Here is a 16,953-nt window from a genome sequence, read left to right on the forward strand (position 1 = left end):
CTCCTCCGTCTGTTCTTTAAATAGGGCTGTGCCCAAGTTCATGAAAAGGATCAAGGTTCCAGACTATAAGGACCGGAATGTGTTTGGGGTCCCTCTGACCGTCAATGTGCAGCGCACAGGACAGCCCCTACCCCAGAGCATTCAGCAGGCCATGCGCTACCTCCGCAACCATTGTTTGGATCAGGTGAGAACCGCTTTGCGCAGGTCCGACTGAATGCTGACACCTCAGATGCACGCTACTTGTTTATAGTTTTGTAGTGAAAATGCTGCTTCTGCCTTGACACCTGATGTTTTCCTTCCACCAGGTTGGGCTCTTCAGAAAATCGGGCGTCAAGTCCCGGATTCAGGCTCTGCGCCAGATGAATGAGAGTGCCATAGATTGTGTCAACTATGAGGGACAGTCTGCTTATGACGTGGCAGACATGTTGAAGCAGTATTTCCGAGACCTTCCTGAGCCACTAATGACCAATAAACTCTCAGAAACCTTTCTACAGATCTATCAGTGTAAGTGTTCTTTGATCTTAACGTTGGCCTTGGAGAAGAGTGGGACCACCTGAAACCTTGGCTTCCTTTGATGCCATTCTTTGAGAGCCACATGATGACCTTTTGGAAACACATGTCATCTATTTCTTTCTTCCTTTTTCTCCTTGTTTATGGAATAGGTTTCTGTCTACCTGTTGAATAATGCAAAAATAAATTTCCCTTATCATCATTCTCTAATTATTGAAGCAAGTACACATTTTACATTGTGATCCAGGAGCTCATTCTTTCATTCGTTTCTCGAACAGTCTTCTCTAAGATGCTTAAAAGAGCAGGTACCAAGATCCTCCAGTTGATTCGCATCTCTCTAGCAGGACCTGTTGTGTTTAAAACGTCACAGGTGTCTGTGTGGTTTATCTTGCTGGAAAATGAATAAATAATCTTTTTCTGTTATTCATCTCCGCTTCTGCCAGATATACTTGGGAAAACAATACCCATGCCCTTCTCACTTTTAAGTAAAGCTTAAAGCAAACAGTTGTCTAAATTAATGATCAAGATCAGGATTATAGCTTTTACAGCCCCGTGTTTTTCTTGGCTCAGTGTGGTGCTACAGCAATGTAATATAAAAGCAGCTTCTCTCCGTGCTCAAATTGTCTTCAGCCCGGTGCACTGGACCTTATTTTATGAGAAATGGAGCTGGTCTGGATTATTTCATTATTTGTTTCATCCTTTCAGATTTTCTGAAAACACCGGTCACATTTTCCCCACCAAGGTATTTGTTATGTATTGTAACCATGGAGCTGTTAATCAGTTTGTCCTATGGAGCTGCACTCAAGTGACTTGATTTTTCCACCACATGCCTCTTAAAAGGCAGATTTGCCTCTTAAAGGAGACCTGAAGGTTGGGCCCAGCATTTTCTATATGAATGTTATTTTACTGGTTTAGTTCTCAAGCATATATTTTTATAATGGCCTCTCAGCACGCTTTCTAAAACGTAAAGAAATTACTCGTAAAAATATCTGTTGTTTCAACAGACTATTTTAGCAGCTCGCTTCCTCCATTTTACGAATGAGCAGGTCAGTTCTGGTTGTGGAAGGTCCCCAGAGATACTAGACATTTTGTATAAAAGCTGAGAAAGTTTTTATCCCCTTGTACATATCTTCAATAAGATTTTCCACCAAAACTAAACAAAAGTGTAACTGTACAATGTTTTCAGTAATTGAGAATGGTAAACTGGGGAGTTCTAAAAAAAAAAAAAAATACTTAGAAAAGAAAAGCTATTCCAAAACCCAAAAGAACAGGCATCGTATCTGGACTTGAACTCTGAGGTGGATTTAGGATATTGGCATTGTGGGTGTTGAAAATTTAACTCCTCCACAGGCAGGAAATACTTGAGGGTAGTGACGCTGGTGGCAGTCCCTAATTTCTTCCATATTAACCTCAAGTACACTTTCTGCAAGCGCTCGTTCAGGACTGGGCAGAGGTGGTTGGTGCTGATCTTTGCTTTGGGACGTTTCCTTGCAATACGCGCGGAGAAGCACTGAGCTGACGGGGAAATGCCGCTGTCACACAGGTGTGCCCAAGGACCAGCGCCTCCAGGCCATCAAGGCCGCCATTATGCTCCTGCCTGATGAGAACCGGGAGGTGCTACAGACGCTCCTTTATTTCTTGAGCGATGTCACAGCCGCCGTAAAAGAAAACCAGATGACTCCCACCAACCTGGCCGTGTGCCTAGCGCCTTCCCTCTTCCACCTCAACACCCTGAAGAGAGAGAATTCTTCTCCAAGGTACGTTCAGATGAGATGTGCGCACGCATGCTCTCTTCTCCAGACGGAGGCAGCCTGCGTTTCCTTCTCGGTTGTCCCTGTGTTTTCTTTGGTTTCACACCCAAGTCAAGCACAAAGGAGTTTAGCTTCCATCCTTCACAGCCCCCTTCCTTCCTTCCTTTCTTCTCAGCCCTGGAAGTGGGGAGTGTGTAACTTTCCAGACAGTCTAGTGACAACTAGGTTTTGAGAGAGATTTGAATGTGTGCTTCTCTCTGGCAAGCGTTTGTCCTGCTCCCCCCCCCCCCCCCGGTGCCCTCCGTGACATTGCCACCACGCTTTCTGCCAGCAAAGGATCATGCAGATTTACTGACCTCCGGAACTGCATGGGGATAGAGCTGCCTTGGCTTCTTCGAGGCCAGCAGAGCCAGGCCCCAGTCGTGCTGCGGGTTGGAAGGCCATCAGCCGGGTCTCACAGAACTGAGGAGAGCGTTGAGCCTCAAAGCCAAACCCGGCCCAGCCCATTGTGTGCAAGGTTTCTCAGGTGTATACAAGCTGGGAGTGGTGGTGGCCGGAGCAGAAGTCCAGAATCTGGACAATAACAAAGGCTGTTATTTACTCAGCACTTACTCTGACCCAATCACAGGACTACACCCTTGACATTCATTCTTTCATTTAATCCTCAAAAGGATCCTAGGCGGTGAAGATGCTGGCAGGGCCTATTTATAACCGAGAACATGAGGACAGTGAGACGGCAGGGAGGCTCGGTTTAATAGGTGACTTGCCCATATTTGAAGGGGAGATGGCAAGGCTGGTTGGAGCTTCGTACTGATGTGAATATTTCATGTAAGGGCCTCACAGCGGAGCCGGTGAGAAAGGAGTCAGTGACTGGACTTCACCCTAACGTGAAGCCACGTCCAGCTGATCCTTCTCCCCAGCTCTGAAGGCGCTTGACACATATTCCTTAGCCACAGGCACAGCCCGGTTCTGCTAGTCAGAGTGAGCTTTGCTTCTGAAAGCTATACAATACATAAATATCTTTTTATCTGGTTCTCACATGGACTGATGCCTTCCATCTTCAATAGGCTAGGGACTTAGAGATGAGCAGGAGAGAGAGATTAGATAAGAGAAAACCTCTAGGAAACAATAGATTGCCCCCTCACCTTCAGGAGAGGATTGTATTTATTTAAACTATAAAGCATAGTGACACCATTTCCCGCAACACCCAGTGCCTCCCACCACGCACCCCTGGAGACTGCCCTTCTTTCTCCCCACCACCACCTAGAGACCTTCCGGGCTGTCCTATTTAAACAGGAACCTGTTTAACGTGATGGCTTTAAATAGCCTGGATCTCACCCAAAACCGCCCCTTTCATGGGTTTTTCTGCTTTGCTGATAAAACTGAGGAATTTTTGTGACCAAAGTGAGGCTCTTCTGAACCTTTAAGAACAAATAGGCTCCAGTAAAATAGTTTTTTCCTCTTCTCTGGGTTCCCTAGAATAACACATGAATTAAAAGCATACAGGTATTTGAATCCGCCCCTGCCCTTCTTTCTTCTGTCTAGGGTGATGCAAAGAAAACAAAGTTTGGGTAAACCGGACCAGAAAGACCTGAATGAAAACCTTGCCGCCACGCAGGGGCTGGCCCACATGATTGCGGAGTGCAAGAAGCTCTTCCAGGTGAGGCGCAGGGAGTCTGGTTCCTGGTCCAGGATAACGCGGTAGTCAGGACCGGGTCGTGGGCGCCAGGCTTGTTCACATCTTTCCACAGCTGGAAATCCTCCACATGGCTCGAGATTATCTTTTTTTTTTCTTTTATAAGAACATCTTATTTTATAATGTCTCCATACCCTTTTACTTAAGAAGCAAAAGCCACACACTGAAGTTCTGTATCTGAGAAGCAAGCCCTGGTTTAGTTTTTACCCCCTACTGTGACTTTCCAAAGCAGAAGAATACCTTACATGAGAATAGGCTTTGGGACACCTTTATGAAGGTGATCTGTTTGTATCCTCAGGACAGCAGGTGAGGGGGCAGGGGCCACCCTCAGTCTGAGTCTGCGGGAAGACTGAGTAGTGGGGGAGCCCGCACTTCCCGAGAACCTGGCCTCGGCTCCCACACTGCCACTTCTGCCGCTGGGCATCGAACAGCATAGGCAGACTCACCCCCTTTTCGTCTCTTGCTTCCCCCACAGGTTCCTGAGGAAATGAGTCGATGTCGGAATTCCTACACAGAACAGGAGCTGAAGCCCCTCACGCTGGAAGCATTGGGACGCCTGCGAAACGACGAGGCAGCCGACTACCAGCACTTCCTCCAGGACTGTGTGGATAGCCTGTTTAAAGAGGTCAAGGAGAAGTTTAAAGGCTGGGTCAGCTACTCTACGTCTGAGCAGGCTGAACTGTCCTATAAGAAGGTAAGCCTTGTCCCCGCTGTCAGCCATGGTCAGGATTCAGGTTCATCGGAGGGGAGGCCGTGTGGCCAACACAGCTCTTTGTGGGAATCCGTCACGCATTCCTTCCCTGCAGTTCTGGCAGCCAGGTGATTCAGCTCTCCAGGCAAGAGTGGAAGGCACTCCAGCAAGGAACACTACTCCTCTAACACTCGTCGGAGGAGTCCGACCATCTAATGAAATCTTTTGGTGCCACCGAACCACACCAGAGTCCCCTGGAATGTTTTACTAGTGGTACTGGGCTTTTTGGCGTTTTACGACATGATCTGATTTTTCCATAATTTGCTTAGAATCCCCTTGCACTGTCCTCTGTTCTCAGCCACTCTTCTCTTGGCCCCTAAACGAGTGGAGAGGATTTGGGGGAGAAAGTAACTTGTTAGGACTAAAAGCCCCAGGAAGGCCTCCAGCATGAGAAGCTCGTGATAGTTTCTCTTGATCCTGTCTCTGCCACTTGGAAAAGAAGGAAACAGTGGGAGCATCTGGATGGCCACGCAGGCTTTAGCATGCATGTATACGTTATCTTATTTTATTGTATTGACTCTAATATAGGTCCCAAGAAAACAGATGTTAATAATTTTGACTGGAAAATTAGTCTAAGGCCAGGCTTTCTGGCCTGCTCTTCAATATACCTGGGGACACCAGTGTATAGATGATAATTAGCCCCTAAACACATGACCATAATACAGCCGACAGTCTGCCTTCAGAGTGTAGGTGTGTGTGAATTATCGTAGCGAAAAATACATCCTCTTTCCAGGTGAGCGAAGGACCCCCTCTACGGCTCTGGAGGTCAACCATCGAAATCCCTGCTATGCCTGAGGAAATCTTAAAGCGCCTACTTAAAGAGCAGCACCTCTGGGATGTAGACCTTTTGGATTCCAAAGTGATTGAAATCCTAGACAGCCAAACCGAAATTTACCAGTATGTCCAAAACAGTATGGCGCCCCACCCTGCCCGAGACTACGTCGTTTTGAGGTGAGAGTTTCCAGAATGCTTACTGTGGCAAGGATGAGCCTGGTATCACGGGGATGAGAAGATGGTAACATTATATAAAACAGAATGTGTGGAACCCTTCCAAATGTGGGAAATATATCTGCATGTATTTCAACACTGTGTTCATCGCTGAAAATGATTTGACACTTTTGGAACTGAACTCAGAAATAGAGGCACATTCAGTTGAACATGCTCATTGGTAGCAGATTCTTGGCCCTTTTAGGATAGATTTTCTCACTAGAAACAACAAGCAAATCCATAAGCCAGGAAATAACATCTAAGTCTCAAGTGTGCTGTGGTTAAAGCTGAACTGTATATAATTCACAAATTCTCTGGAGGGGAATTCCAAAAATCTTTGAGAAGACATTTCATTAGTGCAGAGCTTTCCAACAGAGCAACGCTCATCTGGATGTCCATGTGCAGTTATATTTGTGAAATGTAAAAATGGCTTTCAGCCACACTTAAAATTGGTTCTCTTTCAAAGAACTGATGTGTGACTATATACTCCCTGTAATGACTCTGCCCAGAGTTACTCATTCAAGAGCCCTTGCATAATAGTTCAAAGGGACTGGGCCACACAGCATAGCCACTGATCCTGCCCCTTAGCTGTGTCTTCTGAGAGTGGGGCCCCATTTTAAACTGGGCTTCAAGAAAATCCCATCTTTTTCCTGATTTTGTTTCTGCAGAACATGGAGGACTAATTTACCAAAGGGGGCATGTGCCCTTTTACTCACCTCTGTGGATCACGACCGGGCACCAGTGGTGGGGGTGAGAGTCAATGTGCTCTTGTCCAGGTATCTCATTGAACCCTGCGGGTCAGGGAAGTCCAAACTCACCTACATGTGCAGAGCTGACCTAAGGTATGTTCCGATTCTAATTTTTTTTTTTTTTTAATTTTTGAGAGAAAGAGAGAGCATGAGCAGGGGAGGGTCAGAGAGAGAGGGAGAGACACAGAATCTGAAGAGAGGCTCCAGGCTCTGAGCTAGCTGTTAGCACAGAGCCCAACGTGGGGCTCAAACCCACTAACCATGAGATCATGACCTGAGCCGAAGTTGGATGCTTAACTGAGCCACCCAGGCGCCGCCCCCGCAATTCTAATTTTTGACATGGTGAGGGTCATGAAGGAGATGAGACTTCTTGTCTGATACAGAAAATGGCTTAAATGAACACATCATTATGTCTTGTGTTCCCCAAAGAGCAGTTTATGTGAAGTAACACCTTCATGTTTCTTGGTGTTTGGGGGATTGCTTCCTGATTTTAGTCCCTTAGAGAAGGTGGTACAAAAGCAATGTGGATACTGTGGTTCTGCCATGGATTTAAAGCCACAGGAAATGAGAGTTTGAAGTAGCATGCAGATGAGTCTCATTTTATATTCAAAGATAGGTGAATATATGACATACCGTTTTAGTAATTAATTAGGACTGTCCTCTGTGCCATCGATGAATGTGTGTTCATATTAGAAAACTTGTGAAATTCAGCATCACAGACAAGAAAAGGAACCTCTAAAAAGCTTTCCAAAGTGGTTAAATTCCCATTTTAAATCCATATATCTCAGTCCTTTTGTAATTGTAGTCAGTTTTTGTTCTATCTGCTAAACCTTTTCCCGAACAATGTCACTCAGTGTCTGTACTAAGTATGTTGTTCCTTGAGAAACTTGGGGTTCCAGAGGTGTGGCAGCTGTGCCAGGAGATAAGCTCTTTACTCAGAAGGGTTCTGGATCAAGAAATGGAAATCTATTCTGCATTCCCTCCAGCTTATTTCAGTGCTTTCCAATCTGAAGACTCCATGTGCTTTTCCTTCCTATTACAGGGGCCACATGCCAGAGTGGTACACCAAATCTTTTGGACATTTGTGTGCAGCTGAAGTTGTGAAGATCCGAGACTCTTTCAATAATCAGAATACTGAAACCAAAGACCCCAAATCTAGGTGATTACTGAAGCCAAGCGACTGCGTCCACTGTCTGGATGTTTGTTTCTAGAATTCTTGCCAGTCCTTGGAAGAATGCGTTCTGAGTCTAACCTGAAACAAAGGAAACGACAAGTTGGAGTATGGGACCTGACTATAGCGATTTAAGACATTTCAAAGCTGCTTCCTGTTTGTTTAAGGTCTAGACTATAGACCTTGACTGGAATATAGAAGACTGTGCAAAAGAAAAAAAAGTATTCTTATTCAAATTGCTTCTGAGAAGCAAAACTATACATACGTTATGGAAAATGATGAAGATACTTCATTCTCTTGCGATCCTGGCACATGTGTACCTATGTCATTTTATTTGCAGCGTGTCGAGGGACTGGTGTATCCACTGGAATAGTTGGTACTCTGACGTGTTTCTCACTGAGATGAGCAAAGAAAGGTTTGCACAGAGTGTGTGGATGTGTGTGTGTTGCTGGTTGAATGGCACGGATGTGTGCGGTAGAACACAGTGTCTGGCACACTGAGGCGCCTCCAGGGGGGATAGTGATGCATCAGGTTCAGTTTAACCTGGAGTGTCTGATGACTGCCCGTGGATCCATCCAGGAAGGGAACCCAACACCTTTGCCCACTTACTGTTTTTTCCAGTTATTAAGCACATTCCTTTGTTGTTGTTTTTTTAAACTAACATCCTCTTTCCCTAAAGTAATTGTAGTAGATGGATTCTGGTGTCCCATCTCAAACACAGTATGCCTTTAGATCTGATTGCATGGGGATATAGTTTTTATCCAGTATAGATCAGTTCAGGGAAGAAACTCCACCGCCCCTCCCACCCCACCCCTTACTAGCTCCAAAGCAGTTTTATTTTGGGTTTTTGTGTTTGTTTTTTAAGTCAAGATGTAACAACCAAACACTCTAACATCTGCTCCTCAGTGGAGCCCCAGAACTTTTACCTGCTGGAATTCTTTGCATTTTCCTGTTTATAACTGAAACTCTTGAAGACACCCTGAAAACATAGGAGACTGTATCTGTCCCAAGGAAATCCCTGTAAATTTAAACCAAGGTATTAAAATTTAACAGCAGGCGTGGATTGTTGTTATTCACAGCGTTTCTGAAAGCTGCACATACTTAGTAATTGGATTTGTCCTTTTAAGCAAATAGGCTTTCTGGTTTTATGACTTTTTCCCTTGGCTTTGTTTTCCTTACATTTCTTTTTTTTTTTCTCCTTTATATCGATGCCCCTGGAATGTATGTTAGTGGTAAAAGAAAAGAACTATGATTGGAACAAAACTCAAAGAAGCGCCAGCACAGGTTTTGGAAGGGTGGTCTTTATACAGGTTTTACTGTAACCATAAAGATTGACTCCTGAGACAGTATTAGTGACTTTATTTTGTATGGATCAATAGTGAATAATGTATGAATGAGAGTTGTAAGAAGGAGTTTTATTTTGTTATAACATATTATAGTTACCATTGTCAGTGTTATTTCAAAGATTCTTTGGAGAATTAGCGGAGGGAAATTTAGAGTTTTAAAATTTGAGTATTTTGGATATCAGTGTTCCTCATGAAGATATACTTGTATATTCAATTTTAATAGCTTTCAGATTTGTAAGATTGTATGTTGTATATAGCATTCTATTAAGATAAAGAAACATGTCCACATGTCCACTGTGCTTTCAAACCTAGATAAAGCATGATAAAAATTATTATTTAAAATATACTTGTATTTATACCTCAGATATTCTTTTGGGTTTTGTACCTCAAGGCTTTTTTTTCTAATGTAAATACACTTTACATGAATACAGTCTACGTGAAAAAAATAAAAGAAGAGGTTTATAACTTGCTCTATATCTGTACAGAATATGTCCCGTAAGTGCACTATTAAATGTTTAAAGTAAGGGAAAGGTCTGGCCTGCTTTCCTTTGTATTGATCTCACGCCTCCCCTCAGAGCCACAGGTTGCAAGGCATAGCATCCTGGCATCCGCCAAAATGAAAATCAGATTTGCTGAAGGAAAAATTGGACTGCAAATAATTCCAAGGCCGAACTGCAACTGAGCCACTCACTAACAAACAGGAAACCCTGGTGAAGGTTCAGGAAGCATGGAGATTCTCTCCTAACAAAGGTCGTTAGGAAACGATGCTGAGAAAGTTACGAGAATAAGGAACTGGCAAGAGAAGGATGCTCAGAAGCAAAGCCAAGGTCACTGTTTAATTCCACAAAAGGTCTCTTTCCCACTGTTCAGCTTTCCTGTGGAAAGGATTCCTTACATATTTGACCACAGGAGACTTCAGAGGGTGTGAATGTTCCAGGAACTCCGTATAAGTCGCCTAATGTGGTATTGCCACAACGTGCTAATCCATCACCTAGATTGTAAGCTCTTTGAGGGCAGGGCTCTCCTACACATCTTTATAACCCCTATAGCAGCTTTCAGCATTTTGTACTTGTAGGCACCGAATAAATTTATTATTTGCTAAATGGAACTGGTCGAATTAACTTCTGTCATTTGAAAAGGAAGGGAATCTAGGATGCCGTCTATTGCAAGCCCTCACTTTGGGTCATCACTGCCCGTGGTTACAGCCACTGGGATCTTACAGTTTAAACTGGCGAAGATGCACGGAGACTCTATAGAGGGTGTGGACACTGATGGTAAATAGAAGAGTTCTTTGTGATGGAGTTTTAATCTTATCTCTAGGAAACTGGCATCCATTTTAGAAGAGGTTTTATTTTGACACTCACTCTGGGCACAGTAAAGGGGAAAAAAACCAAATCTCACTGTTTTTAGAAAGACAGACCAAAGACTTTTTTTTTTTTTGTCCCTGCCTCCAGACCTGGTTTCCTCAGAACTAAATAAAAGAAAGATCAAAACATAACATCCTGAGCCTGACATACCTGCTACTTTAGTGGTTTGACAGGCTGCGGAGGGTTACTGGGATGGAGGAGACATCCTTACAGACCCCACTGTAGATTCAGTTGAGTCCATTATTCAACACCTACTGTTTACCTCACACTGTGTTTAGTACTGCAGCTACAGCAGTGAGCAGGATGTCCTCGCCCTGCCTTCCCAGAGCTCGGGTCTCACAGACGCTCACGGAGAGATGATGTGCCCGGGACTGACTGAGGACAGGCTCCTGTCACCCAGCAGGGACGGCTTGACCAAAACCTGAGGTAACTGTGCTCACAGCATCATGCTTACCAATGTAGAGATAGAATAACTTGGAAATTCTAACAAAATTAAATGGTTTTTAAGACATTCTAAGAGCTGATGGACACAAGTGAGATTTTTGAAAAGTAAGTAAAATCCAAAGAAAACTTAAAAATGGTCCAAATCTGTACTTTCTAACATCTAACTAGCTAGGGGGTGTGTGTGCGCACACGCGCATACAGGCAGGGACAAAGGCTGTAATGGTGTGCAGAATTTTATAGCCCCATTCATGGGTCTTTATTCTACTTCTGTGCCCTTTGCACACTTACTTTAAGCTTTACACATACCATGAAGCATAAGTATTCTAAAATAAGGATGTACCTTAGAGAGGTAGTGACAAATTAAGGTCCCCAGAGCAGGAGGAAGGAGCCAAGACTCCAGCCCAGGTCCACTACCTTGTCCATCTCCCATTTGTTGACCTTTTCCCTAAGTAGGAGATACATGCCTCCCCGTAACAGCCAATCCACATGGCCACAGCGTCAAAATTAAGAAGAACTCTAGGGAAAAAGGAGGTTCACAGCAAAATAATCACATTAATCCAAGTCTCAAATTCAATTATCCCTATTCCTGAGATGCCTAAGGTGAAATTACATAGGTAAAAATAAATACAAGGCAAGGTTTTGTTTCAAGTTAAGGCTCAAAAGAACTTACAGTTGTGTTTGCAAATTGAATATATGATTTGAAATGTACAGAGACTCCATGTACGCCTCCCTGTACAGAAGGACAGACTCTCCCCCACCCACCAGCACAGAGCAGAGGTTTGCTCTGACTGCAACCTGCCCAACCCCTCTGATCTTGCATTGCTTCAGGTTTCAAAGGGAACGTCTCCCTACAGGCTTCTTAACTTGTGGCCAGGACCAGACCCTGGGTCCTGTGACTTTCTGCAGTACCTCCTTATGCCCTTCCCACCGCACAAGCATACCATGAAATACAACTGAGATCCTTGTAAACGTGCTTTGAAAAGCAAGGACTATTGAAAGGTAAAGGAGCTTTCATGAAAGCAAAGTGGAATTTGGCCCAAATGCTTTCCCTCACCTGCCTGTTGAAGCACACATTAATGATTATAAAGCAGAAATCCTGAACAGTGAGATCATGGCATGCATGTCATCTTGGTGTTCCATCAGGATGAAATCTGCCCAAGGAATTTAAATTCCATTTGCCTAAGGAATGCTAATTACAAAAGACCTCAAAGAGCCTGTGGCAGGGGGAACTCAGGTAGGTCTGTGCAGTTGCAATGAATTTGGGCCCATTCTCCAGGGGACGATCAGTCCTTTGCAGGCAGGGAGTTTGCTAAATCACGTTGGCAGCCGCAGCCCAAAGTAATTACCCTCGCTGTGTCTGCAGCGCCCATCAGAGCCGCGGCTTGGCTGTCTGGGCCCAACGCTGTGCCGACACCCGTGCCATAAACACCTCCTTGCAGAGATTTTTCATCTCCTTGCACTTAAAAAAAACTAGTTCAGGGCTAGAAACATGGCTCCTCATGGGGAATTTTCATTTCTTTCTCTCTCTCCTATCAAGATGCAAAGCATCCTGGAAAGCAAAAGCCTCCCTCTCCTTGTGACTCTGAGAATGGCTCTGATCAGCCATGGTGAGAGACTTAATCCTCTAGAAATGGTCTAATTCCCAAGGAAATTGTTTCAAAACGCTTTGTAGGTTACAGGTGCTTTTCGAGGACAAGTGCATTTGGCTCAAGCCTGAATGGCCTTGTTGAGCTACTGTGTGTAATAATGTGTGAGGACCTGGGATGTGTGCATTACATACAGTTAATGGCACATGTAAATTTCATAGCAGTGAAGACCTCTTTAGACTCCTTTTGTAAACGAAAAAGCTCAAAGAGAGGGAGGCTTAAAGAAATAAAGTAGCTATATAATATTTGCTGTGATGGAAATGTTCCTTTCTGCGCTACTAGAGTAGGCACATGTGGCTGTGGAGCACCTGAAATGTGGCTAATGTAACCAAGATCCTGAACGCTTAGTTTCATTTGTACTTTTTTTTAGTGTTGGGGCGCCAGGGCGGCTCAGTCAGTTCAGCTTCCCACTTTAGCTCTCAGGTCATGATCTCATGGTCAGTGAGCTCGAGCCATGTGGTGGGCTGTGTGCTGACAGCTCAGAGCCTGGAGCCTACTTCAGCTTCTAGGTCTCCCGCTCTCTGTGCCCCTCCCCCACTCATGCTCTGTCTCTCTCAAAAATAAATATTTTTTTAATTGTTAACTTTTTTATTCGTTTAAATTTAAATAGCTACATGTAGCTAGTGGCTACTGTGTTAGCGCAAGTTCTATTCCAAAGATTAAAGAATATTTCCAAGGTATCCAATTCCTGTCTCTCTTCCACCTATAACAAAACTCTTGAAAGAAAGAAAGAAAAGGAAAGAAGGAAAGAAGGAAGGAAGGAAGGAAGGAAGGAAGGAAGGAAGGAAGGAAGGAAGGAAGGAAGGAAGGAAAGGAAAGAAAGAAAGAAAGAAAGAAAGAAAGAAAGAAAGAAAGAAAGAAAGAAAGAAAGAAAGAAAGAAAGAAAGAAAAAAGAAAGAGAAAAAAGAAAAAAAAGAAGGAGAAGGAAGAAAAGAGTGGAAGAGAAGGGAGGAAAGAGAGGAAAGAAAAAAGGAAAGAAAGAAAGAAAGAAAGGAATGTGATAAATATTGATTAAACTCTCCCTGGCCACATTTCAGCTCAGGTAACTCACTCAACATTCCACCAGTCATGAGCCTAAGACTGTGTCTCCTCTAACCTCTGACCAACTTCTGCGTTTCCCAAGCTTGACCTGGATGACCTCTTTCCTTCGCTGCTAGAGCATTTGTATGTTTCCAAACCAGAGATAAAGATGTAGCTGATCTGAAAGAATGTTTAATAATTCAGAATATTCTGCTCTGCAGCCTGCAAGCAGAGGGAGCCTCACAGATGCTGCTCTAGGCAAAAATAGTTGTCCCTTCATGGGCTGAGCCTGTCCCCACGCTTTTCCTCATCACTAGTGTCCAAGCTTCCTTTCATGTTGGTGACACTGGCCACTAGGCCTCAGCTGTCAGCACCCAAGGCATCCTCCAATGGTAGGGGCCCCCGATCCAGGTCTGATTACAAGGCCATGTCTCATCACAGAAGTCAGTGGGAGCAACTCCAAGACAAGAATGTATGTTCAACAAGGGTTCCTAGCTTGCTGCCTCAAATGGGATATTTCTTAACATGCTTCATCATTTTTCCAAAGTTGTTGAAGATCTATTAAACAGAATAATTTACTAAAGTAACCTATTTCTTTTATTTTCAGTACTAATGCATATTATTCATAACAGCTAATCAAAGCTAGAAAGAAGTGTGAAAAAACTTGGATGACACATGATCTGAGCGTGTTCTCAGTGAAAAGCAGCTTGTGAAGGTTTTTTAAAGCTAGAAACCATCCAAGCTTAGTAAAGTTTCCTCGCCCTGCTCAAGCAAGCACTTAGCACAGAAGACAATTAATCAAAGAAATGAGGGATTTAATGTCACGCTCCAGAGATGTTAGTTTTCCTGACTTGTAGGCCTGGCTGATAGGATGTATTTTTCCAATAACAAAGGTAAGCCAAGCTCTATTTTGCAGTTCACACAGTCTGTAAAGATTATTAAAGCAAAAAGAAATTTGAGCCCTCAGGACCACGCACAAGGTTGCAATATCTCAAAGAGATAGAGAATGTTTTATTCCAAGACCTAAAACGTTGAAAATGGAATATATTTTCCTGCAGCTTTGTGGAAAGAAAAGAAGATGCTAAATTTCCAGAAGCAAAGCACCCTGCCTGGAAAGGCAGGATCGAGGTGAAGCTGTTGGTTTGTTGGCTTGTTGGTTTTTAGCCAACCTAATGCCACCGACACTCTCCCATCAGATTGAACCTGGCCTCCCGTGCCACCAGTGGGCATCTCCAGGGGGGCCTTCTCCCCTGGACTATTCACAAACTCCCCTTTTGAATGACGTCAGCGTGTGGTTCAGCCTAACATCAAAGGGCCAGTGGCCATTTAAAATATTCAATTGCATTTTCTGTGATTGTTGCTTTTTCATGACACAGCAGGCCTTACAGAGTAAGAAGACTCACTCCCGTTTATTTGCTTTCATCCACGTCCTAGTTTTCTCTGATCCTAACCTCACTGAATCCCAAGAAAAGTACAAATGGAGATAGCATCAAGGAATATAAGGGACAGTGCCTCCAAATAAGACAAAACCCTCATATAAGCCACAAGAGAAGGAAGTAGACGAAAGAAAGACCAATGCAGTGTCTCTGGTTACTAGGGTACACTTGCTAAAATCCTGACATCAGGGTCACCCCTCCTGCGTGTGCATCTGGGTTTTGGAGATGCCCAAAGAGCCAAACTCTTGTGTTGCTCATGAAATGCCATTTCTTATTTCACTTTTCACCCTAACTTCTTGGCCTCTTCTTTTTCTCGTCTTCTTGACATGTGGATCTGCTCCCCTCTGGCCATATCTCTTCCTTGTCTCTCCTGTGACTTTTCTGTCTCAATCCTACAAACCAGCCTTACTCCAGGCCCTCCCCTGGCTCTTCCCTCATTCCTTTCCTTCTTCAGTTTGTCACCTCTCACACCTGCAAGCACCTCCCCTCCCCACCCCACATCCCTCAAAAAAAAAAAAAAGCTTTAAAAACAAAAAATTTAATTAATTTCTTAGGGTCCCTTTAATTTTACAAAATGGAAAGATCACTGTGTGTTTCTCTTGCTTCTATTAGCGTACAGATATTCAGCCTATCTCTGCTAGACAGGCTTCAGGATCTTTATCACTTGCCAGCCTTGGGCAAGAAGAGCTATCTAAGGTCATAGAGGGAATATAAAAGGAGGTGGTAAGGCACTGAGGACAGAGATAATAGTCACTCAGTAAATTGGGCAGGTGAAGGAGACAGCCAGGCCGCGTAGGGTGGTGGTCAGAGAAAGTAGATTTGGGGAAATGTTTCCTTTTTTTTTGTTTTTTTTTTGTTTTTTTATTTTTGAGAGAGACAAGAGACCACGAGATTGAAAGGGCAGACAGGGAGGAGAGAGAGAGAATCCCAAGCTTGACCTTGGAACGTGGGGCTCAAACTCACAAACAATGAGCTGAGGACTAGAGCTGAAATCAAGAGTGGGTTGCTTAACCAACTGAGTCACCCGGGTGCCCCGGGGGGAAATGTTCCTAAGTTCAGGGGCAGGTAGCATGGGTGTCAAGTAACTAAGGGGCATGAATTTACAGGTTTGAAGACAAAGGAAGTCCACCCATGGAGAGGGGAGGAATCCAGAGGGCATCCAAGCCTTTCAGAAACGAAGGAACACGCCTTCCTCTGGGAGGGCAAGGAAGGACGGGCTAATAAAGTATCCTGGTGAGTCAGCCTCAGGGGCCGTGGAGTCAGAGAATGTTGACCTGGACGGGACTTCTGAGATGGTCGAACCCAAGTATCTAGTTTTCCTGAAGCAAAAGCAGAGATAGAGAGGCTGTGACTGCCCAGAGGCTTTCCACCACAGCAACGAACGGGCTAGGGCTCACGTCCAGGGAAGAGTCACCCCCGAGGAGTCAAGTTTTCCTCCCCAGGAAAACAGCAGATGCCCAAATTTCAGCATCAGCCCTTTCTCTGCCTTCAGCTCCAGCAAGGTGCCCTGGTGTGACTCTCGCTCCCATCTCTGTCTCTCCTGGGACCGGGCCCTCCGCGCAACCATCCAGGCTGTTCTTTCTGCGCTCCCGTCATGACTCCCGAAGGCTGTGAGGCACCCTTGGCTGGCGTGGATAACGGTTCATTTCAGGGGCAGGTCTGCCCGCTGGTGTTTCCACGTATTACCTACCCTATTTAATCCTTACTGCACACCTGTGAGGTTGGGAGGCGCTAGTATCCCATTTCACAGATGAGGAAAACAAAACACTGCTGGTTAAGTGATCCGGGTTCCCGCAGAGAATCATAAAAAGCATTTAGAACAGAACCTGCCTGTGGCACACAGTCAGTGCTCAGGGTCCATTAGCTGCTGTTCTGTGTATTATTCTAGAACTCCTGTTATGTCATAGGTACAAGCACAGACTCTGGACAGATTCTCAGAGGTCAAACCACAATTTAAACTGTCTGTATGATCTCAGGGAAATGGTAACTTAGCCTCAGTTTTCATATCTGTTAAGTGGAGATAATCATAATAAAGACCTTAGAACCGTGCCCAACATATCAGAACCACTATGTAAATAT

General features: G+C 44.3%; 1 protein-coding gene and 1 long non-coding RNA gene across 3 annotated transcripts in view; one reads left to right on the top strand and one right to left on the bottom strand.

The window, feature by feature from the left end:
* Window positions 1-10,069, top strand: part of DLC1 (DLC1 Rho GTPase activating protein) — a 46,036-nt gene extending 35,967 nt beyond the window's left edge. For both annotated transcript variants that reach the window (XM_029935256.1, XM_029935257.1), the window contains exons 7-14: window positions 25-184; window positions 306-504; window positions 2,054-2,267; window positions 3,807-3,921; window positions 4,433-4,651; window positions 5,442-5,659; window positions 6,364-6,537; window positions 7,487-10,069. In XM_029935256.1, coding sequence (XP_029791116.1) covers window positions 25-184; window positions 306-504; window positions 2,054-2,267; window positions 3,807-3,921; window positions 4,433-4,651; window positions 5,442-5,659; window positions 6,364-6,537; window positions 7,487-7,607 — 1,420 coding nt within the window. In that variant the 3' untranslated portion in view covers window positions 7,608-10,069. The remainder of the gene's footprint in view (window positions 1-24; window positions 185-305; window positions 505-2,053; window positions 2,268-3,806; window positions 3,922-4,432; window positions 4,652-5,441; window positions 5,660-6,363; window positions 6,538-7,486) is intronic.
* Window positions 7,184-16,600, bottom strand: LOC115288214. The gene is made up of 2 exons (XR_003906882.1): window positions 16,565-16,600; window positions 7,184-7,696 (listed from the first exon to the last, which is right to left on the bottom strand). It is a non-coding gene; the product is annotated as an uncharacterized LOC115288214 (long non-coding RNA).
* Window positions 16,601-16,953: the final 353 nt, after the last annotated feature.

This window comes from Suricata suricatta, chromosome 1 (genome assembly GCF_006229205.1).
Source record: "Suricata suricatta isolate VVHF042 chromosome 1, meerkat_22Aug2017_6uvM2_HiC, whole genome shotgun sequence".
NCBI classification, from domain to species: domain Eukaryota; kingdom Metazoa; phylum Chordata; class Mammalia; order Carnivora; family Herpestidae; genus Suricata; species Suricata suricatta.